Raw genomic sequence first — 23541 nt, forward strand, 5'->3', positions numbered from 1 at the left:
TGTCATTAATGATGATCTCAGGGCTCTGCTCATCCTGTCCTGATTTTAGCATTTCTCTCAATGAGCGATCCTTACAGTCCAAGTACCTACATGAACAAAGGCCATGGTCCTGGCCTCCTTGGTACTATTAGGCTGGATTAATAAAGTTATAATCATATGTCACTTTTGGCCACACTCAACTTCCCTTCCTGAATATATCATCCCCCAGTCTTTTTTTTTTTTTTTTAATTTTTTTTAATGTTTTATTTATTTCTAGGAGAGAGAGAAAGACAGCGTGAGCAGGGGAGGGTCAGAGAGAGAGGGAGTCACAGACTCTGAAACAGGCTCCAGGCTCCGAGCTGGCAGTCAGCACAGAGCCCGACGCGGGGCTCGAACCCACGAACCGCGAGATCATGACCTAAGCGAAAGTTGGACGCTTAACCGCTTAACCGACTAAGCCACCCAGGCGCCCCTATCATCCCCCAGTCTTAATGGGAGGGCAGTCCAGGGGGTCCCTTGGAAATGAGTGGCGCAAAGAATGGGGAAATGGCTGGAGTTCATTCAGCTTTTCTCCTTGCTTCCAGCCCTTTCTCTCTTCCCTTCTGGGATTCCATTTGGTGAATATTGGTCTTCTGGATTTTATCTGTTCTTTCACACTTTCTTTCTTTTTACCCTATGATCTGGAAGATCTTTTTCATTTTATCTTATGTTTCTAATTTAGAACATTTCATTTTAGTTATTGTATTTTAAATCTCTAATTGCTTTTCTGATTTTTTTTAAATCAGCCTCTTCTGGTTTTATAAAATTTTTCTCAAATCTCTTTGAGTCAAGTTTTCTTCTATTCCCTAATTACATTTGTTTCCACCAGAATTTGTTTTTCACATTTAAATATCTTGGTCTTTCACTCTCAAGCTGCTAGATCTGCTAAATCTCAGTGATCTTTGTGTGTCTTGTCATATTTAAGAAAGAAGATCCATGCAACTGGGCTATATCTTTCCAGTGAGAAATCTGACTGGGTGCTCTGGGTGTGAGGTGCGGGAGGTGAGTGGGAACTTATTTTGAGACTGAAGGCACCTGACTGCCAGAATGAGGACTTTAATGTGGGACATCAAGTTGAGTGCTAAAAACCTTAGATTCTCCAATATGGATTGTTTAATTTCATTTTTAAATGTTTATTTATTTTTGAGAGAGAGACAGAGCATGGCCGAGAGAGAGAGGGAGACAAAGAATCTGAAGCAGGCTCCAGGCTCCGAGCTGTCAGCATAGAGCCCCATGCGGGGCTCAAACCCACCAACCGTGAGATTGTGATGTCAGTTGAAGTCAGACGCCCAACCCACCGAGCCACCCAGGTGCCCCTTATGTTTGTTTATTTTTGAGAGAGAGAGAAGGAGTGTGACCTGGAGAGGGACAGAGAGAAGAGGGAGACACAGAATCCGGAGCAGGCTCCAGGCTCTGAGCTGTCAACACAGCTGGTTGCAGGGCTTGAACCCACAACCGTGAGATCATGACCTGAGCCGAAGTTGGATGCTAATTCAACTGAGCATTGGGTACCTCTGATTGTTTAATTTCTTTAAAGAAGAGCTGTCAGGGATTTGTTTGTTTTTGCCTGAGGGTAAATGCCAGCTGCCTGCACTTGCTGGGTATGTGTACAAGGGACTGGGGGTGGAAGCAGGTGGTGGAGAAAAGCAGGTGGGTACAGTTGATCCACCATCAGAGCTTGCCCAGGTCCCCTCAGGCTGACTGGCTGCCCTTGTCTGCAGCCCTCACAGCACCACTCTCTACTGTGTCCCTTACCTATGAACCCTCTCTGATCAACTTCCTGGCTTTCAGATATGTGTCCACTCTCTCATCCTAACCGGATACTCCCTTACCCTAATCTCCCTCAGGTATGGGTTTATTCCTTTGTGTACTTCTGTTCCTTTAATACTGAGTCAAGGCAGAGAGAGCATGTCTGGTTTATTAATAAAGGTAAAAAAAAAAAAAACCCAAACATTTACTGTTTTTTATCTCACAAGTAATATTTCAGCAAAACCCCCTATAAATTAATGAGATACTTCCATTATAACATATCTTTTTATTGCTTAAAAAAGTAAACAAGTACTATACAAAAACATGCTCTTTATAAAAATGTGAATATAAAAGAATGTAGACTGTAAAGGGAAATTGGATATTCCCTTCTTTTTATTTCCCTAACCCAATTCTGCTCTCTGCCCAGGAATTAATTGCTGTTAATAATTGGGTGTATATCCTCAACTTTTCCTAATGGATTTACATATCTGGGTCCATCAGTTTGGTTGTCAGGGTATTTATCATTTTAATTTAGACAAGATCTGGTTTTATATGTTGTTCTGTGAATTTTAACTTGGCTATATGTCTTTTCATGACAGTGGATGTGGAGCTATCGTTCTTTCCCCTACTGGTTGACATTTAAGTAGTTTATAGTTTTTCTTTTTCTAAAAAGACAAAATCTATTACTTTCCCGTTTCACACTTTACACCCAAATTAAGAAACCCTTGTCATATCTGTAAAGAATCCCAGTAGATTAAACTAAAAAGCCTAATTGGATGAAATATAGCAAGTTGAACAGATCATACTATATGACAATATTTAGAAGTACAGTTTTAAAACTCCTTTGTTAAAATTCATGTTATCCTATCCCAGATAATAAATGGAACAGAATCAAATCACATTTATTTTGCTCAGAGTTGAGGCAAGTCAGCTTGCATTGTCATCTCTCAACCATACTAATAACTGACACCCAGATTCAAAATGTTCTTGTTTCCCCTCTACTTTTCTTTTCCTACTATTTCCTGCCTATTTTTCTTAGTTTATTCTCCATGCTCTAAACTCTTCATTTACTGGTCCTTGTTTTTATCATTGCTCTTGAAAGTGGAATCAGTTTAACTTCAAGAGGACCACCAGATTGTTAATTTCCAGATGAGTCCCATTTATAATAATGTATAAGAATATCTATTGACAAAATACACATTTTGGGGATCTCCAACCCCTACTCGCCTTGGAGAAAGGTCACATTCTCCACTTTTGAAGAGGTAGAAATCCTTTGATTGGCTAGTTCTGGCAGGTCTTTATATTATTCCATGACAAATAGTTTTGAAAGTTCTATGTTTGGCTAGCATTGACGTTCTTTGGCACTCTGGTAGAATTATATTTTTTCTTCATTTTCATATTTCTTTATCTATAGAAGCTGTTCACTGGTGTCCATCTGCAAGGTTGGGTCAGAACTCCAGCTTACACTCTACTTTTATCAAAAAGAACAAGAGTTACAATTATTTATGCTCTGAACTACAGGCAGGCACTGTTGTATGCATTTCACATTCACTATCTCATTTAATATTCAAAACAATCTCACACATTAGGTTTAGAGAGGTTAAGTTGCTTGCTGAAGTTACACAGTAATTAAGTGCTAGAACTGGGTGGTGCCTTGCACCAAAACCTGAGCTCTTGATCTCTGGGCTCCAACCCCCACTTCACTGATGAATCCTCATGAGCCCATGGGAAGGGATACCTGAAGGCACTACCTACTAGAAGAGTGATCATAGGCCAGATAATGGCCCCCCGAAAGGTAGTCACACTCTAATTCCTGTAACCTATGAATGTTACCTTAGATGGCAAAAAAAAAAAAAAAAAGACTTTGCAGATACGATTAAGTGAAGGACCTTGAGATGCAAAAATTATCCTGAATTATCCAGGTTGGCTCTAACTGTAATTACATATATCATCATAAAAGGGAGGCAGGAGATCTGACTCACACAGGGAGAAGCAGATTCGTGGAGGCAGAGAGTGAGTATTGTGGCCATTAACCAAAAAGTGCCATGAGCTACTAGAAACTGGATGAGGCAAAGGATAGATTTTACCCTGTACCCTCCAGAGGAAGCACAGCCCTGATGACACCTTGCTTTGGTCCACTGATACTGGTGTTGGACTTCTGACCTCCAGACCTGTGAGACAATAAATTACCCTTGGTTGGAGTCACTAAATTTGTGGTAATTAGTTATGACAGCCATAGGAAACTAACACGGTGATTTTGTAATCTTTCTAGGCCAGTTTCCTGATCTGCAAAATGAGGACATTAATGGCAATACCTAGGACTTGAAAAAACTAATGAATGCAAAACGTCTGACAGGGTGCCTAGTACAAAGGAAATGCTCAACAGAAATTAAGTATTCTTATTACCAATTGGCTCTGATAAGAACATGTATGGGGTGCTTTGGAAACATGGGATGGAAGGGCAACTAACCCAGTCTCTAGTTTGTATGATGTACATGACCATCCAAGTAAGGTTAACAAGAACAAGACATTTTAGACACAATGAAGTTGAAATTAATTAAAAGCTATGTGGCATTTATTGACCATTAAAAATCCTCCATCTTCAATTTTTAAGAGTAACTGCAACCATCAGAGAAATACTTTTCAGGTGGTCACTTGTCCCCTGATGGATTCCTCAGCAACTTTCCTATTTGTCTGGCTTGGATTCTGAATGGTCATTCCAGGACACATTAATTAATGAGACATAAGAATAAAAATTGTAAACTGGGACTTGGAAGTGTAAATTCAGTTGCCTGTTAGGAATGTAATCAACAACCATCACACTTTGCTATGCTGTCCACAGAAATGAGCAGAGGGCAGGCCCTACTGGTCTAAGTGCCTGGGGTCCCAGAGAGTGATGGATTATTTCTCCCTGAGGGCTGCCCTGGAGCAGGGCCAGAGCATTTGCCTTTGAGCTATTTCCATTTGTTCACCCAGCTCCCAGAGACGTCATCACCTGCACTGTGGGTTGTTGTGGGCTAGTGATGGAGGAGTTAGCAGCATGGCCTGGAGTGGCTCTCAGTGGGCTGGAGCCAGCTGACACACGCCACTTAGGTTTCCAAGGAGCCAAGCTGTCCCCACTCACGCACGGCTGATGCACTTGTGGCTAAATGCGTTGCAGCTGGGGCCCTGTGCCAGATTCAGGGCAGGAAATAGAATGCCACCTCCATCACCAGGGAAACAATGGTCTGCATGCATGATTTAAGCCAGGGCCAACGAGAAAGCTCAAAGGGAGGGTCCACAGAGGAAGGGAGACCAGAGGGCGGCTTGCAAGGGTTTTGTCTTGGGTTGTAACTGCTGACAAGCCACTAACTGCCCACATATTTAAGTTTATCTGAGTATAAGATGGAGGCAACAATATTTACACATCTCACTGGGGACTTATGAAAACAATATTTCTGACAGACCACTGGGGCTCCATGGATGGAAGGTGGTATGTAAGTGCAGATGATAAACTTACTGTGTGTTTGTGCTTTTAGCAGGTGCATTAGGGGCATGTAGACCCTCCAAAAAACACTTGTAGAGTCTGATCAAAAACAAGCAACAATAAAAGCTAATAGTTTTAGGTGCATGGATTTGTCTTTGGCTTTGTGCAGGTTTGGGGGAACTGCATGTATAATTCAGACCTCAGAACCGTTTTCAAACTTACTGCTGTGATTAGTGCTAATAGGTCCTTCTATCATCTGAGAAGCCTGTAGTTGGGGATTGTTCCCAAATGTTTGCCAACTTTTCTCTAAAAAATTCCCAAGTTAATTTTGCTGTGTAGTTTATGAGTTGCACGTGGCATCTGGGACATTTGGTTCCAAGTTGGAAGGGTCCAAAAATCTGTATAAAAAAGAAAGCACAAAGAGGACTTGTTTATCTTCCCCCTTGGGGTTTGCTACTTCTGAGGAATCCTTCTGAGTCTGTTTTACCTCCCTATGTTCTGTTCATTCAGGGCCAAGCAATTGATCTCAGACCTCCTGATAAGGTTATTAAATGTTGTTTTCTATCAGCCATGGACTCAAGGGAGTCTATTACTCTGTTCTTGGTTAATTAAACCTCTCTGGTGTATATTGTCTCTCTAGTAATTCCTGTGAGTTCAGGTAAATGGTGATTATTATAGGAAAACAAACTTGTTTAATTATACAAATAATGCACATTAAAAGATACAGAATAATTGTTTCAAAGCAATATGGAAAATAAAGATCATCTACAATTAACCATACTGACATATACGCATATTTCAGACAAACAGGTGATTCTAATGTATGTACTTGCTGTTGTCCGACCTACTTTTGGGATGAGGTCTTCACCTATTGAGTCTGAGGAGAACATCATAGATCCTCAGTCTCCTCATGGAAAGGGGTCCTGCTTCTATTGTATGCTGAAGGCTGCAGGGGGGCGGTGAGGACCTTAGAACTTCAGTCAGCACTGGCTTTCAAAGACTTTCAAAGACTTGTTCTCTCAGATGTCACTCCACTTCCTTAGCACTCCTGTGTTTTGGCAACGGCTGTACCCCAGAACTGGTAAACACTTGCTGATTTTAGCTTCAGTGTAGATGATGATCCTGCACCCTCCCAATCCATTTGCACCCTGTTGTCAGGTGCATTAGTCCCCCCCCGCCTCAGCCCCCCTTCATGCTAGCAGTACTTGATTAAGGCGTAGCTTACCTGCAGTACAATGCACAAATCTTAGAGCCTATTGAACACAGCAGACTTGTATCACACGTGCATACACCGATGTGACCACCACTTAGGATATAAAACATCTCCAGAATCCTCAAAGTGGCTTTGTGTCTCCTCTGAGTCAGTGCTCCCCACCCCTAGGTATATATTCCATACATTCTTAAACACTAATTTTACCATGTATTTCTTACCTAAAAACATTCCATAGGATTGTTGTCCCTATATCTTGCTGCTTTGGGTCCAAATGTTGCTGCCCAATTTTCTGGGTCCACTCTCTTTTGGGTCCTGCCTGCTGAATCATCTGGCCCTCCATCCACACCTCCTGGCCGGAGACCAGCCTATGCATTGTCTCTCCCACCTGCCAGGCTCCAGCTGAAACTCTATTCACACTGTGTCCTTTTGAGAATTGCCCTTTCCTTGGCCTCCCCAGATCTCACCTATCCACCAAGGCTCAACTTAAGTCCCATTTCCTCTAAATCTTCCCTTTTTGCCAAGTGTTTTGCATCCTTCTTACATCTGAATTAGTTAACACTGTATAACTGAGTTTCTGCAGAGACTTGGGGACATGGAAGCCCAGCCAATATGCCCTTCCTACTTGTGATCCCTGCTGAGCATTTCTGTCCTGCAGCACAAGGTTTCCCAAACCCTCCTTTCTTTTCTCTCCCATTCTCTCGCATTGTGGGACTGACCCAGTCTGCCACTCTACAACCCCAGTCCCTGCTCACTATCTATCTCTCCTCTTCTTTGCTTCCCTGCTTTTGGCACTATGCTCCCCAGCTCAGCCAAATCCTCTCTTCTAGACCTCAGCCCCTATCTTACCACCCATTCTTTGGATTTGACACAAAAAATTCCTGGAACCAGGCTCTCTTCACAGGGTAGGGATAGACTGAAAGGAGAGAATCTGAGCAGATGAAGAAAGAATTCTTTTTATCAGATATGGTAGGGCTGGAAACTCTGATATATCTTACAATTTTGCCCCATCACATCCGCAGCCTTTGAGTCTAGGAGTTAGTGACTACCTCACTTTCTCTGTTGTTCCAAGGAGTTATCTTTGCTCCTGCCCAGACTTTCTGAATTTCCCATGGCATATGGAGAGTTCTGAGCTCACAAGGATTAGCACAATCAAGGGATTTAAATAAGATATTGCAGCTGATTGCTTAGCACTGGTCTACCTTTGATAAGGCTCAGAAAAGTGAGCTCATATCAAAAGCCTACTCCCCCTTCTCTGACTCTTGTCAGTCAGGCCAATTGAGTCAGGGTCCCACAGTGATGAGGTGGGGGAGGGAAGAGGAGTTTAGAAACTCTGCCCACTGCTGCAAACACAGGCCCTAGAGCTATAGAGCCAGGTCCAAGGCCCAGCATTGCATAAACTCTCACCATGAGCTTCAGTCTCTCCCTGGGGAAAATGGGGAACATAATCCATCCACCTCAAATAAGTGTAAATGTGAACACGTGTCAGAGTATTTTGCAAGAGGAGACATCTTCCCCATGTGAACTTGTAGAAGGGCCAGCAATGTACCATGCTGGTATGAAACTGTTTGGCCTGATTCTAACTTGCATATATAATTGTGTTTTTGAACTGACAGTTGGCTAATGCAGCTCCCCAGAGACAAAGTCAGGTTCTAGATAGAAGATGTTTTAGTTAGATTCCTTTCAGTTGTAAGCTGACTCAGAGTCTGGCTGCCTGAATTTATATAGGGAGTCTTGCACTGACTTTGGAAAGTGGCTTTATTACTCCAAGCCTCAGTTTACTTGTCTGTGAAGTGGGGATAATAGTCCCTTCCTCCTATAATTGTTGAGGCACAAAAGGTAATTTATGCAAAGTTGTAGCATAATGCTGGACACATAGACATGCTCCGTAAATATTAGTGCTTTCGTTATTTCCTAATAAGTATTGCTTGGTAAGTGTTGAGTGAATGAACGAATGAATGAATGGTTTCTGGTCTGGATTTGGATCCTGAAAGTGCTTTTTTGTTCTTCTCTAGTATTTTCAGGCTGGTTCCATCTGAGTAGGCAGGGAACAATTTTCAGTAGGCATGGGGGAAAGGAATTGATGAAATACAGAAGCTTCAAGCAGAGGTTGGAATGTTGACCACAGAAGACAGTGACATCCTGGAGGTGAACCCACCAGCCACCTAAAAGCTGGTAGGGGATGTTCCCCAAGCTCAGGCCAGGTTTCCATATAGCTGTCATTTCTCTCTCTGCTTCTTCAGAGAGGCCAGCTTGACTTTGGTTTTATTCCCAAGCCCAGTTCCTAGATTCATCTTGGCAGGACTGTGGCTGTTGTTTTAGTATCTTTTTGGGTAGCCAGGTGACACCATTGGAGACATTATTCTATGAAGAAATAAGCAACCAATATTGTATCTGGGGGGTCCTAGACCCTTTGCCCCCTCCTCATCTACTCAGACAACTGTCAGAGCCAAGCCTGTGGGGCAGAGCCTAATCTGTCTACACACACACACACACACACACACACACACACACACACTTGTGCACGCACATACACAACCCTCTTAAACCCACATTGTGGGGCCAGAGTTCCATAGCTACTCTGAGGGCAACAGTTTTGCTATCTGGTCCTGTCTTTGCCATTGACTTCCTATATGACCTTCAGGAAGTCCCTTCCCCTCTGTGGGCTTCAGATTCTCCGTCTACAAAATGAGACCATTGACCTGAGGCAGCAGGAGTAGGTCATGCTTTCTCCCTCACTGCAGCTCTAGTCTCCAGGGCTCTGTATGTCTTTGTTGCTTCCTGAATAGTTTTACTTGAAGAGGGAAGAGCTGAACCCTCCCAACCTGGAGATAACTAACTGAACTCCTAGCCAGGGTGCAAGCAGCCCCTGCGAAGAAAAGAAGGGTCCCTTACTCTGGCTGATCAGGCCCTTCCTCTGTCTTGGAGGGCTGCCTGAAGGCAGTGATTCCCAGCTCCTCTCCTGGGCCCCTTGCACTAGGGTCCTGGGTTTTGAAATCAGGTCAGTTCTGCCCTAGGCTCCCTCCCTTTTTTCCTCCCTCCTCAGACCACACAGTGTTTGTTTCACAGCTGGACACTTCACTAAGTGATGCAGGAAGTAGGCCCCTGGGAAGCAGATACCACCCAGCAAACCAGATAACGGAGTGAAGCCTCTGGATGCCTCTGGGGCCTGGGGCAGGGTCAGAGATAAGCGGAAATGCCAGGCTTATCGCTGCAGGCTGAGTTCTAGAGAAATCATCCTGGCTGGCCAGCCCACCTCATTCTCAGCACTCCGAGGCGGTTGGGCATCTCTAGGCAGAGTAAACACTGAGTTGGCACAGGGGCCGCAGCCGCAGGATGGGGACTCTGTGCCCCACTAGGGCACTTCACAGCCCCAGCGCCAGAGGCCAGCAGCGGGCGTCAGATTACATCCAGATATTTGCGGTAAGGGCGCTCCAGGCCGGTCTGCTTTGAAGTAGAAGCCTGAGGGACAATTGTTAGGGTCATGCGACTAAGGAAGCCTTGGTGACAATTATCCCCCAGACGTAGGTCCTCTTGGACCAAGAAGCACAGTCAGCAGGAAGCTCTGGTTGATGGATACAGCCCAGGGATGGGTCAGCTTGGGCCTCCCCAAGTAAGGGTGTAGCGGGCAGACAAGACCTGGTGGCCGCTAACCCCAAATTTGTCCAGGTTGAACCTGTGAGACTTTCTGGGGTTCTGTTTCATTTCCGATTTCCTTTCCTGAATACGCTCAGCTTAATGGAGGACAGGTTTGCACTTTTTGAGTGCACATCAGCTAATGGTGCATGCAAGGGAGGTGGCCTGGGTGGGCTGGTACTTGGGGGAGCTGATTTAGGACTCGGAAGATGCTTCCTTTCCCTCCTGTCACCCCACAACGAGGTGGCTGGACACACTGCTGTCCTGTTGGCTGACCATCTGGAGGGAGGATGGTTGGGTGATGGTGAGTGGTAATCTCCACGGTTTTCATGGACTTACGTGTGCCAGGCACAGTGTGAAATGTTCATTTACATGAGTACTAGAACAGCCCTGTGCTTACGGCACTGCTCTGTGCCCTTTCACAGGTGAGGAAAGCTGCATTCAGAGAGGTTAAGTAAGTTCCAGTTATGCACTGGCCAGGAGGGGCACTTTTCTGTAAAGTAGAAAAGCATACCTTTCCTCAAGATATGTGGCCTCCATTTTTCAGAAAGCTGTCATATTTGATTACAAGACCCTTGCTAGACCCTTGCTGCAGCATGCTGCAACGCTTGTTATGAACATACACATCTGCAAAGTGTAGGACACGTTGTACATGTTGTACCCTGAGCTCTGCAAAACCTGCTTCCCAGAAGCAAACACAGGGGAGTCTTTCAGTGGTTTCTCCTGGTATTTGCCTCCACTTTCCTCCTTGTCAATTTTGTGCATTGTCTGTTCCTATTAAGAGAAATGATTCAGCTTTGTCACTCTTCCACTTCCCCTCTCCCATCCTTACAACATCACTGTTTTAACTTCATAAAGTGTTGACCTCATTATGGTATAGTAGTGTAAACAATATTATGTAAATGGTATTGAAAAATCAATCATGTACTTTAATGTCCTTCTTTCAAAGGGTGCTTAAATTTTTTACATCTCCACAAGTCTTTTTTTTTTTTTTTTTAATGTTTATGTATTTATTTTGAGAGCACGCAAGCAGGGGAGGGGCAGAGGGAGAAAGAATAAATCCCAAGCAGGCTCCATACTCAGTGTGGAGCCAATGAGGAGGCTCAGTCTCACAAAGGTGAGATCATTACCTGAGCTGAAATCAAGAGTCAGAGGCTTAACTGACTGAACCATGCAGGTGCCCCACGTTTCTGCAAGTCTTAAAAACGCTCCTTTCTGTCCTTTGACAATGTGCAATGTCTTCAAATTTCTAATCTAGAATATACTCCATTCAGCCTGTGTCCCAGTGTCCAGTTGTTTTAGGACTGAGAAGTCTGATGTCATCCTGATTCTGGTTCTTTGGTGCATGATTTTTTCTTTTACATTTTGGGGAGCTTTTATAATCTTTTATCCCTGTGTTAAAAATTGCATGATGACTGTACTATTTCTTTGATAAATTCCTACCCTCTTTCATTTCTCCTGAAACTCCAGTTAACTAGGTGTGGGGCCGGATCCATTATCTACTCTCTTTTCTTTCTCTACATAGGGCTCTTCATCTTTTAACTCTCCTTTCTGGGATATTATCTTAATTTCATTTTTTCATCTCCATATTGGATTTTAAAATTCTAACATTCATGGGGTGTCTGGGTGGCTCATTCAGTTAAGCATCTGACTCTTGATTTTGTCTCAGGTCATGATCTGACAGTTCATGGGTTAGAGCCCCAAATTGCGCTCCACCCTGACAGTGTGGAACCTGCTTGGAATTCCCTGTCTCTCTCTAGGCCCCCCACCCCCCCACCTCTCAAAATAAACAAATTAACTTAAAAAAATAAAAATTTAACATTTGTATTTTTAATTTCTAAGACCTGTCTTCTATTCTATGCCTGTGCTTTTCCCATAACATCTTCTTTTTTAATGGATGGAATAGCATTTCACACTTTTCTGTGGCAACTAATGAGAGCCTTTTTGAAACTTTCTTCTGTCTCTTGTTTTCTCTGTTTCCTCCATGATTACATTTCTGTTTTGGGGCACTTCCTTTTTCATCTTGGGGGCTTCTTTGAATATATGGTGATCTTTTTTTTTTTTTTTTTAATCTGTGCATATTTCAGAGTAGGGCACAAAAAACTGGCTGAGTGGTTGAGGCTTGTGGGCTGGCTGGCTTTGTTGAGGATGAGGAACTCTCAGGGAACGCCGGTGGCAGTACATAGAGCTATTGTATTATGGACTACTGAGTTTCTCCAGAAACAGACCTCTGATCTCCATGGAGGGTGGGGGCTTTCCTGGCTATGCCTGTTCTATGCAGAAGTGGAGAAGGAGGAGAGCAACTACTTTGAAATGGACTCCTTAGCCTTGCCTTTCTCCTCCCTTCTTATTCTACCTGGGGTCTCGGGGTCCACGGGGGTTGTACAGGGAATGTTGGCTGTCACCAGAAAGGCCAAGGACGAGTCTTGAGTTCAGTGCACATTGACCCCAGCCTATGGCAAACAGAGGTCAGTCTATGTTTTTCTGGGAGTGGATCTGCTGTCCCAGGAAAGATGAAGTGTCACTGGATTTGCTACTCTGTACCTATCCAGCATGGCTGCCTCTTCTCTGGTCTGTGTTGACTTGACTTGAGTGGTGGAATTGCCCCCTCCTCTGGTCAGGTGCCATCGTCCATAAAGAATTGTCCATGGCTCTGGCTGTGCCCTGTACATCAAGGAGAGTTGGAGAGAAGCCATGTCTCAGCCCTCACAGGTCTCATTTCTCCTCAAGGCAGAGAAATGACAGGGATTCAAAGCTGGCCCTCCTGGCTGCTCCTTTTCATCAAAGAACCCTCAAGGAGTTCACCTGTCGGCATATTCCAAGCTTTATCCCATGAAGTCCCAGAGCTTACTACTGGGAATTGTCAGGGCATCTTACCCTGTACTTTGTTGTGGGAAACCCCACCTGCTGTCTCGTTCCATAAGTCTCCGGATATTCAGCCCAGACTCCTACACAGCTGGGTCCCCCTTAGTTCACTCCTTCCATACGGTTGTGTTGAGTACCCACCACCTGCCAGGCATGTTGGTGCACCTGAGGATTGAGGCAGGCCCAAGGACTGTTCTTGCCCCACGGGACAGCGAGCTGGTTCTGGAACAGTAGCAGATGCAGCTGCCACATTTCTAGAGAACCAGCTGCCTTGTAATCACTTACTGCTTAAGGGAGACCTAGGGGTAAATTCTTTTGTAATTTAAATAATTAGCTTTTGATATAGACATCTGTCTGGGACATTTGTTTTCCTTTGGGTTCAACTGGACTTTCAAGATTGGTTTCGAGGTTTTTGTTGTTTTTTAATTTTTATTTTAAAATTTACATCCAAGTTAGTTAGCATACAGTGCAACAATGATTTCAGGAATAGATTCCTTAGTGCCCCTTATCCACTTAGCTCCCCCCACAACCATCTGTTTGTTCTCCATATTTAAGAGTCTCTTATGTGTTGTCCCCCTCCCAGTTTGTATATTATTTTTGCTTCCCTTCCCTTATGTTCATCTGTTTTGTATCTTAAAGTCCTCATATGAGTGAAGTCATATGATATTTGTCTTTCTCTGACTAATTTCGCTTAGCAATGTTTCCAGATTTTATTAAGCCAAGGATGTAGGCTGCTCTGAAGACCCCAGCAGTGGCCTGTGGTGCACATTGGTGGAAACTCCCTCCTGTAGTTAATAAACCTTCCATCCTTGTAAGTCACAATGCTTCATAGTACTTACTTAGTAAGATTTTCTTTGGATGAGGAATGCCTGAAAAGCATGCTCCTCCAGCTTTTGTAAGTTTGGCCCGGTCAACCCCTTCTGGAAGCTGGGTCTGTCTCTTTAGACTGGTGGGGACTATATCCCACAAAGATTATCCATACCTGCTGTAGGACAGACATTTGGTTGGTGTTAGATGCAGAGATTTCTCTAGGCAGCCACTTCCCAAAGCGTGATCCAGGGACCCCTAGCTCCATAGAGAAGTATGGGGTGGTAAGTGCAGGGGAAGGAGTGATTCTCTGGTCAGGTGCTGGTTTCTTTCTGTAGCATATGAGGTCCTGCTGAGGCACAGCATGAATCCCCAAGAGGAGCTGGAGCACAGGGGTCCCCAAATTTCTTTTCCCAAAGAGAGTTTATTTGGGTCTTTGCTTTAAATTACAGCGCTTTAACAGACCAGCGTTTTTATGAGCATGTTCCTGATCATTCTACCAATGACACCCAGGCCTGTGCTCCCCAGAAATGGGTCTGGATTTCTATGCTGGCTGCTTAGGGCAGCTATCTCGATGGAGGGACAGGTAGTGAGGGGTGTTATGGTCAAGCTGTACTTGCGCAGCAAGTGCACCCATAGCTTAAAATAGCAAAATGATCTAAAGGTGCTTTTAGATGTCAGGTTTCCAGGTCAAAGTTTATTCTCATGATTGCTTTTATTCAGGAGGAGGAAGTGTAGCAAGACACTACTGAGGCCCTCCCTGGGGCCAGCATTGGCTACAGCTGAGCTAGCCTCAGGATACCCTAGGCTGGCGCAGCCTTGAGGGCCTGGAAGAAAATGGTGTCGGTCACTCCCTCCCTGGCAGCTTAGGGACTCTCTGGTGGCTCCTGGTACCCCACCTCAGGGTCAGCCTGAGCTTCTTCTTTGCTTTATTTATTAATGCTTCTGTAACAGTTCCATTTGAACCAAGGGTTTTGAGGCTAAAATTTTTGGAATCTACAGGAAAAATAGGCCCCCTTGCTCTCTAGGCTGCTACTATGTTTGTTCTAGTGTATAGGGATTGGGCACCTGATGCCTGCATGGTCACTGCTGGAGGAGCAGGGGTGAGGGGGCACCACTGGCGGATGTGCCCCAAAGGGCTCTGTGAAAACTTGACCTGAGGAACAGCACTTGGCAAGTAGTCTAGGCCATTTTCCCTCACTTCTATTTTTAGGTACAAGTGGCCTTTTGTGGGGAAGGACCTACAGATTCACCCCATATGCAGCTTAAACACATATTTGGGGCATCTTCAAAGAAAGGGCACCAAAAATTGGTTTTAATTTGTGGAAGCATCAAAATTTTTATCATGGCAAAAATCAGAATGACCTCACATTTATTTTTAGTTTTGCTGTTCATTGTGAATTCCCTGTGTTTGTGGCAGGTAGGATACCATCTGCTCTTCAGTGCTTTGGGCCTCTAAAGGTCTTATTCTGCCCTGGGATCCCCGAGACCCCCTTGTAAAGTCCAGCTTTCTGGTTTATTACCTAAAGGACCCCCTTTCTTCTAACCTTTAGTTTCAACTATCCAAGCTCCAGGCGGCCTTGGGCAGATTCTTAAAATATTTGCCCATCAGCACCCTCTCAGAGAGGAATGTTAAATGCTGCCATGATGTCAAAGAGGCCCCAAGGAGAAGGGCCTTGCCAAAGCCAGCCTGTCACTCATGGCCACAGCAGAGTGGGAGATAAGCAAAGGCAAAGGCTCAGAGAGAACCTGGTCCTCTAGGCTCTCTAGACAACCCGGGCGATCTATGTGGGTTGGTGCTGTAGGGTGAGGCTGTTAACCATCAAGAGCAATGAACTTCCAGATACCACTGCCCAAGTGAAAACTAGGAGTCTGTGGATTTTCTGATTCCTCATCCTTGTCAAGCCTGCTTCAGGATGTCCGGAGCCTCCAAGGAGGGTTTGGAGACCCGGGGGCTGCTGGTGTCAGGCAAGGCCTGTTTAACCACCATGGACAGAAAGCTTAATGTGCTAAACGAGAAGGTTGACAAACTCTTGCATTTCCAGGAAGATGTCACGGAGAAACTGCAGTGTGTGTACCAAGGCATGGGCCACCTGGAGCAGGGTCTACACCGCCTGGAGGCCTCTCACATCCTGGGCCCAGGTGGGGCTGACCACACTCCTCCAGCTGAGTCTCAGGCTGGGTGGCCAGAGATCCTGGAGCTGGTGAGGGCTGTGCGGCAGGATGCTGCCCAGCACGGTGCCAGGCTTGAAGCCCTATTCAGGATGGTCGTGGCCGTGGACAAGGCCATAGCTTTGGTGGGGGCCGTGTTCCAGAACTCGAAGGTGGTGGATTTCATCATGCAAGGGAGTGTCCCCTGGAGGAAAGGAAGCCTGGCTGATGGCCCTTCGGAGGTTGGTTCCTGCTTCCCTATCCCAGTACCCTTCTGGCTGAAAGGGAGACCCAGTGGCTCTGGTGGGGACACTGGCTGGGCATCTAGTCTTAGGAGAAGTAGGAGCTGTTATTCCCTTCCTGTACCACCTGCACGACCTGTGGATGAGGAACGGAGAGGGTGAACCTGAGAGCTCATAGGTGGATTTCCACACAGGTCATCGATTGGCTGCTCTTCCCAGGGAAAGGAAGAAGCAGTGCCTCGGTGAGGTCTGTGAGGCCTTGGCCAGTATCAGAGCACCTAGTTGGGGTGGGGGTGGGGGGTGGCGGGAGAATGGTCCATTAGGGAAAGGACAGTGAAGCTTATTGGACATTCTCGTGACTTCTTTTTGCTCATTTCTGTCCTTCATACCTGGAGTAGGTGGAAGCCAGCTAACCTATTAGAACCCCCTTTTAGAACCCTCACCTTCCTGTCCCCAACCTTGTGCTGTATCCCAGAGTGGGCAGAGTATACAGCTGCTTGTTGGAAGATGAGTGTTGACAATGACCCCTGGGGGACACAGGCCATGAAGGAGCCGAAGGCTGGGGGTGGAGTGTGGCATTTCTCAGAGTGGCTGTTCCCGAAGATTGCATAATCAAACCCGCTGGCTAATGGAAGTTTGGCTGGGGTGGGGGTGTTTGTGTGTGTGAGGTGTGTAGAAGCAACACTCTGTTTGGGAACAGCTAAGAGTCAGCCACTTAGCAACACTCAGACGGCCTGGAGCCACCATCTCAGATCCCTGCTGTTATTATCCACAAGCCTCTGGCATGAGATAAGCAGAGGTCTGCAGGAGGCTGTGCTGGACTCTGTGTCAGCAGTGAGGATTTCAGGGGTGAGGCTGTAGGGTTTGCCTTCCTTCCTCATCCTCAGCCAGGCCAGAGCTCACCTGGCTGGCCCCTTCCCCTCCCTGCCCCTCAGCCTTTTCCAGAGGATGCCCCTCCCCCAGTAGCTCCTTGCTTCTTGCAGCTCCCCTGTGAGTCTGGCTTGCAGGGGAGAGGTGACCTTCCCCCTTTTCACTGATGACCAACCCCACCTTTAAAGAAGAAAATAACTCTAATAAATGCACATGGTGAGAACATTCACATGATAAAAACAGCATTGTGTCGGGGCACCTGGGTGGCTTAGTCGGTTAAGCATCCGACTTTCGCTTAGGTCATGATCTCACGGTTCCGTGGGTTCGAGCCCCGCGTCGGGCTCTGTGCTGACTGCCAGCTCAGAGCCTGGAGCCTGTTTCAGTCTGTGACTCCCTCTCTCTCTGACCCTCCCCTGCTCACGCTGTCTCTCTCTCTCCTAGAAATAAAACATTAAAAAAATTTAAAAAAAAAAAACCAGCATTGTGTCCCTTCTCCTCCATCCTCCAGCCCCCAGGTCACCCTCCTCCTCCAGCAGTGATAGGTGTCAGTTTCCTGCAAAACCTCACAGACGGAGTCTGTTTATCTATAACACACCTCTTTGTTCTATTTTAACTCAAATTATTCACATTATTCTGGCCTTCGTTTTTTTTTAACTTAATATATTTTGGGCATTGTTTCATATTAAAATTATTTTTTCAAAATTTATTTCTTTAAGAGAGAGAGAGAGAGCGCGTAGGGGAGGGGCAGAGAGAGAGGGAGAGAGAATCCCAAGCAGGTTCTGCACTGTCAGCACAGAACCCAACACGGGGCTTGAACCCATGAACCGTGAGATCGTGACCTGAGCCAAAATCAAGTCAGATGCTTAAACGACTGAGCCACCCAGGCACCCTGGGCCTTGTTTCATATTTATACATAGAAAGCTTCCTCTTTCTGAAAGTTGCAAAGTGCTCCAGTTGGGGGATGTGTCTTAATTTGTTAACCAGACCCACATCATTTTTTTATATTATTTCTCATTTTTAGCTATTATATCTAATGATGCAATGAATATCCATAGAAGTGTGAGTTATCTCTACAATACACTCCTAGACGTAGCAATGCCACTTACGTATACAAAGCAAAACTGGCCTTCAAAGGAGATTTTCCAATTTGGTCTCCTGTCAATAGCATATGGGAATGGTTGTGGCCTCCCCTTTGGCTGACAAAGCACACCAGCCAACTTGTCTATTCTTTGCCTGTGTGATGATTGAAAACTCAAATCTTATTGTGCATGTTTTTTTTTTTTAACATTTTTGAAAAATTTTGCGAAATACAAACTCTTTTATAGGAAAATGTTCAAACATTTATAATAGAGATTAGTATCTTGAACCTTGTGGACCCACAAGGGGAGGCTGATGTTGTTGCATCTATCCGCACCTACTTCCCTGTCTTTAGATTATTTTGAAGCAAATCTGAAACATTGGATCATTTCCTCCAAAAAATATTAGCAGTTATATCTAGAAGATAAGGGCTCTTTTAAAAAATGTAATCACAAGGGGTGCCTGGGGGACTCAATCATTTGAGCATCCGACTCTTGGTTTTGGCTCGGGTCATGATCCCACAATTGTGGGATTAAGCCCTGTGTCGATTTGTTAGTGCAGAGCCTCTTTGGAATTCTCTTTCTCCCTCTCCCTCTCCCTCTCCCCTCCTCACATGAGCTCTGTCTCAAATAAATAAATATTTAAAAAACAAACAAACAGGGGCGCCTGGGTGGCTCAATTGGTTGGGCGTCCGACTTCGGCTCAGGTCATGGTCTCACAGTTCATGGGTTCGAGCCCCACGTTGGGCTCTGTGCTGACAGCTAGCTCAGAGCCTGGAGCCTGCTTCGGATTCTGTGTCTCCCTCTCTCTCTGACCCTCCCCTGTTCATGCTGTCTCTCTCTCGGAAATAAATAAAACATTTGAAAAAAAAAAAGAATTCTTTAAAAAAAAATACATAATCATGACACTATTATCATGACCAAAAAGTACACAGTAATTTAATATTGCCAAAGTCAGTGTTCAAATTTTTCTAATTGTCTTATGTTTTTTTCCCCTTACAGTCTGTCTATCTGAATCAAGATTCAAATAATAAAACTGGTTATATGCCTCTTAAACTTAATTCTTTTTCTTTAATTCATTTAAAAAAATTAAAACTTTTTATTATGGAAAATTTCAAACATAACCAGAAGTAGATAGAGTAATATATGTCATTGTAGTTTTAATTTGTATTTGTTTTATTAGAAGTTTGAGCATCTTTCACAGATTTAAAACCTTTTATATTTTTCTGTGAGCTGTCTGCTCATGTCCTTTTCCTGCTTTTCTATTTTAGTTTTTTGTACTTATTGATTTGTAAGAGTTCTTCATATATTAGTGAAATGAGCTCTATATTATATATGTGGCAGATATTTAGGCATTTCTGAATAGTGAAAATCATAGAACATTTTCTTTGTTCATTTTCTTTGTTTCTGAGTTCTTGCAACATTTCTTGTCTGTTCTGTTCAACTCTCATGTGATTGATCCCTCTTGTGATCTTCATTATTTTTTATTTTTTTAATGTTTATTTATTTTTGAGAGAGAGAGAGACAGAGACCAAGCAGGGGAGGGGCGGAGAGAGAGGGAGACACAGAATCCGAAGCAGGCTCCAGGTTCTGCGTGGTCAGCACAGAGCCTGACACGGGGTTCAACCTCACGGATCATGAGATAATGACCTGAGCTGAAGTCAGACCTCTCTTCTGGTCCTTGTGTTTAATACAGCTGTTGGTAACCATCTATAGGCTTGGGTCCAGCACCCCAATCAGACTGTCGGCTCCTTGTTGATCCATGACAAGAGGCTTCTACTTCCTTCTGTGTACTCTGGCCAGAGCAGGTGTCATAGGAAGTGTCAGAGATGGGTAATGAACTGAGACGGAGCCCCAGCTATTTAACATATTGTTGGTGTTGAAAACAAGAGACTTTCTAGATACCCTGTTCATGTTTCCTTAAGAGGGTAGGGACATAGTAATAATTTGTGGAATTGAATTAAATCCTAGCATTGACTCCTAAGTTTGAAAATTGTGCCAGGACTACGGAATTTAAGAAACAAATGAGCAAAGAAGAAAAAGAGAGAGAGAGAGAAACGAAAAAATGGACTCTTAATTGTAGAGAACAAACTGATGGATACCAGAGGGGAGGGTGGCAGGGGGTAAAGAAGAAATAGGTGATGGGGATTAAGGGACGCACTTCGCCATGAGCACTGGGTATTGTATGGAAGTGTCAAATCACGGTATTGTACACCTAAAACTAATGTAACACTGTATGTTAACCATACTGGAATTAAAACATTTTTAAGTGTCCAAAAAAAAAAAAAAAAAGGGAAAATTGTGCCTGGACGTCAGGAAGGTCCTCCTTGGGTTTTCTGAAATGCCCAGTGGTATTTCATTTCGGTTGTAACAATGAATTAGATTATTTGTAGAAGCCATGTGCTCTCTCATGAAGGACAGGGCCAGGCTCAGCCAGGGGTGGGCCCAAATCATAGGCAAGCTGTTCAGAAGACACCGGTCCTCTAGGATGGTGTTTAGGGTTTCTTCTTCCTCTGGATGCACTGGAACCAAAAGCCCTGAAGACACATCTCAGCTGTGTGTGTGTGTTTGTATGCTTAGGTGTGTGTGCACTGCCTACACCAAGTGCAGAGGGAGGCAGAGGACACTCTGAGCCCATCAAGGTCTGCCAAAGGACAGTTTGTTCGAGTGCCTCTCCGCCAGGGTGAAACAGGAGGCATCCCGTGATAATGCTTCCTGTTCCCCCAGCTACGGGGGTGGAGGGACAGAGTCTGCAGGAGGCCAAGGGTGAGGCCTCTGCTGAGTAGGGGGCTCCGGTCACATTGATGTGCTGGCGCCAATCATGATGACAGCAGCTGGCATTTATTTATTAGATGCCTAGCACATGCCAGGGGCAGGGCTGGGTGTTCCCATGTGTTGTTACCCTCAAGGGGACAGAGCTTGGTGTCCTGGAATCCCAGAGTGATGAACACGTAGTAGGATTGAACAAAGTGGGTACAGTGTAGGAAAAACATGAAACCAACCCTCATTCTCCATGCCAGGGAGACATTCTGGAGAGGTAAGGACTGTGGTGTCCCAGTTAGAGGGAACTGCTCTAGCTGATTTTTCCCATGTGGGCCTAAAGGTGCAAGGTCTTTGGATTTTTTTTTTTTTTCAGGAGAATCTGGGAACTTAGACTTCTTTCTAATCAGTTTTATTAAGATACAATTTACATAGAATAAATGGCACATACACACACTATGTACATTTTACCTACACAGTTCAACAAGTGTGTACATCCAAATCAAAACACAGAGCAATTCTAAGCCTCAAAAAGGTACCTAGAATTTTAATATAAAAGTCTCCTAGATTTAAAGTGTTGATAACACATTAAAAGAATTAAAATGCTGTGCAGGCCAAACAAAATGTGTCTCAAGCTCTTTTTGGCTCCCAGTTCAGGTGTCTGTGGCCAAGGAAATGGAAAGGACCTTCAGCGGTGAGAGAAGCTCAGGGGCTCAGCCCAGGCTCGAGGCTGTACTGTGACCAGAACTGCTGCTGTGATAGAGACCAGTAGGAGACTTAGGAGCTGCACCAGTCAAAGGCTTGAAACCTCTAGAAGCACCCGGGGCACCCAGCAAGGGGTCAGGTCATCTAGAAATATTTGCACTTAGAAACTTGAGTGCTCCTACCATTTCAGGAGTAAGACCACTGGCCTGGTGCAGACCACTTAGAGTTAAAGGGAGAGCTGCCGAGGGCTTCTCTAGGTCAGATTCCAAGTGTCCTTACACAATTGATCCATCCATCCATCAATCTGGCTCATTGAAGACAGATAGCTCCCTGTCTCAGGCAGGATAAAATCACCAGAACTACTGAACATTTACCATGTGCTGGGCACACTTGTCAGGACATTCCACAAATTAACTCCCCAATCCTCTCACTAACTCTATGAGGCAGATAATATTATCATCCCCATTTCACAGATGAAGAAAGTGAGATATAGAGAAGTGAAGGATCTCCTCTGAGTGGTAAAGATGGGGTTTAAACCCAGCAGGTCTAACTCAAGAGTCTGAGAAGCTGTGCTTCCTGCCACGCTACTGTACTGTAAAGGGGTGACCACAGGATATGCCAACCCAGCTCCCTGTCAGACACTATTCATTGATCACAGCACTCTCCCTACCCTACTCCCCCCCACCACCTCATTCCAGCTCCCAAAAAAACATGGGTTAATCTGACTTTAGAATCCAAGCAATAGCCATGACTGACTGATCTGAATTATGGTTAAATTCTTTTAATTATTTAATTTAATTATGGTTAGTTTTCTTTTCCATTCCTTGTCTAAGTACTTTGAGGTCCAGTCTGTTTAGAAGCCCTTGTCAAGTCTGCTCCTTACTGAAAACATGAGACACATTAGAAAGAACTTGATGACCTTGGATAAGTGTCTTTGTCCCTACGATGACAATAGTGATATCTACCCTCTAGTATTACTGTGAGAGCACGTGAAATAACCTAAGTACTTCTACCTTTAGCACATGGTAGATGTTCCACAAATGTCTGTGGACTGAACAATGATGGTGATGATGATGGTGGTGGTTTTTATGCTTGTTCTTTCAGAACAAAGATCGAGTGGAAGAGAAAGGAGCAAAACCAAAGCATGCCCTGAGCACCAGAGCCGTGCAGGCTGAGATCAGGGGGCCTCGGGAAGGTAAGTGGAACCTTATTTGCTTTATTCCACATCACATACATAACAGTCTCAGAATAAAAACACCAATGGCAACAATGTGATCACTGAAAAATTGTTGAAGCTGTGGCTGCTTTTTTTTTTTTAAATATTTTGTCCTTTATGCATATCCTACTATGTATTGCTGTTTTATTTATTTATTTTATTTAAAACCTTTTTTTAATGTTTATTTATTTTTGAGAGAGAGGGAAATAGAGTGCAAGCAAGAGAGGGGCAGAGAGAGAGAGAGGGAGACACACAATTTGAAGCAAGCTCTGGGCTCTGAGCTGTCAGCACAGAGCCCAACACGGGGGCTTGTACCCATGGACTGAGAGATCATGACCTGAACCAAAGTCAGGTTCTTAACCAACTGAGCCACCCAAGTACCCCTTATTTATTTATTTTTAAAGTTAATTTATTTACTTTGAGAGAATGAGAGAGAGCAGGGGAGGAATGGTGGGGGGGAGGGGCAGAAAGAAGGAGAGGAAGAGAGAGCGAGAGAGAGAGAGAGAATTGAATCCTAAGCAGGCTTTGCACTGACAGTGCAAAGCCCAAAATGGGGCTCGATCTCATGACTGTGAGATGCTGCCCTCAGCCAAAATCAAGACTCAAGAGTCAGACATTTATCCGACTGAGCGACCCAGGCTCCCTCTGTAACTGTTTTAAAGTCACTTGAAATAGCTCCTTCCTGTGTAAGCTATATCACAAACCTCAGGTCTATTTCACTTTGCTTTAAATCTTTATGGATTGCTTTTTATTAAAGTTTCATTTTCTTT

The 23541-nt window shown here is 44.6% G+C and overlaps 1 protein-coding gene across 2 annotated transcripts in view; it reads left to right on the plus strand.

Annotated features, from left to right (window-relative positions):
• Positions 1 to 9731: 9731 nt before the first annotated feature.
• The window catches only part of MYLK3 (myosin light chain kinase 3), a 43348-nt gene continuing 29538 nt past the window's right edge, over positions 9732 to 23541 (plus strand). For both annotated transcript variants that reach the window (XM_077751392.1, XM_077751393.1), the window contains exons 1-2: positions 9732 to 9866; positions 22660 to 22750. In XM_077751392.1, the coding sequence (XP_077607518.1) occupies positions 9780 to 9866; positions 22660 to 22750 (178 nt within the window). In that variant the 5' untranslated portion in view covers positions 9732 to 9779. The remainder of the gene's footprint in view (positions 9867 to 22659; positions 22751 to 23541) is intronic.

Source organism: Crocuta crocuta, unplaced genomic scaffold (assembly GCF_008692635.1).
Source record: "Crocuta crocuta isolate KB4526 unplaced genomic scaffold, BGI_CrCroc_1.0 scaffold124, whole genome shotgun sequence".
Classification (NCBI taxonomy): domain Eukaryota; kingdom Metazoa; phylum Chordata; class Mammalia; order Carnivora; family Hyaenidae; genus Crocuta; species Crocuta crocuta.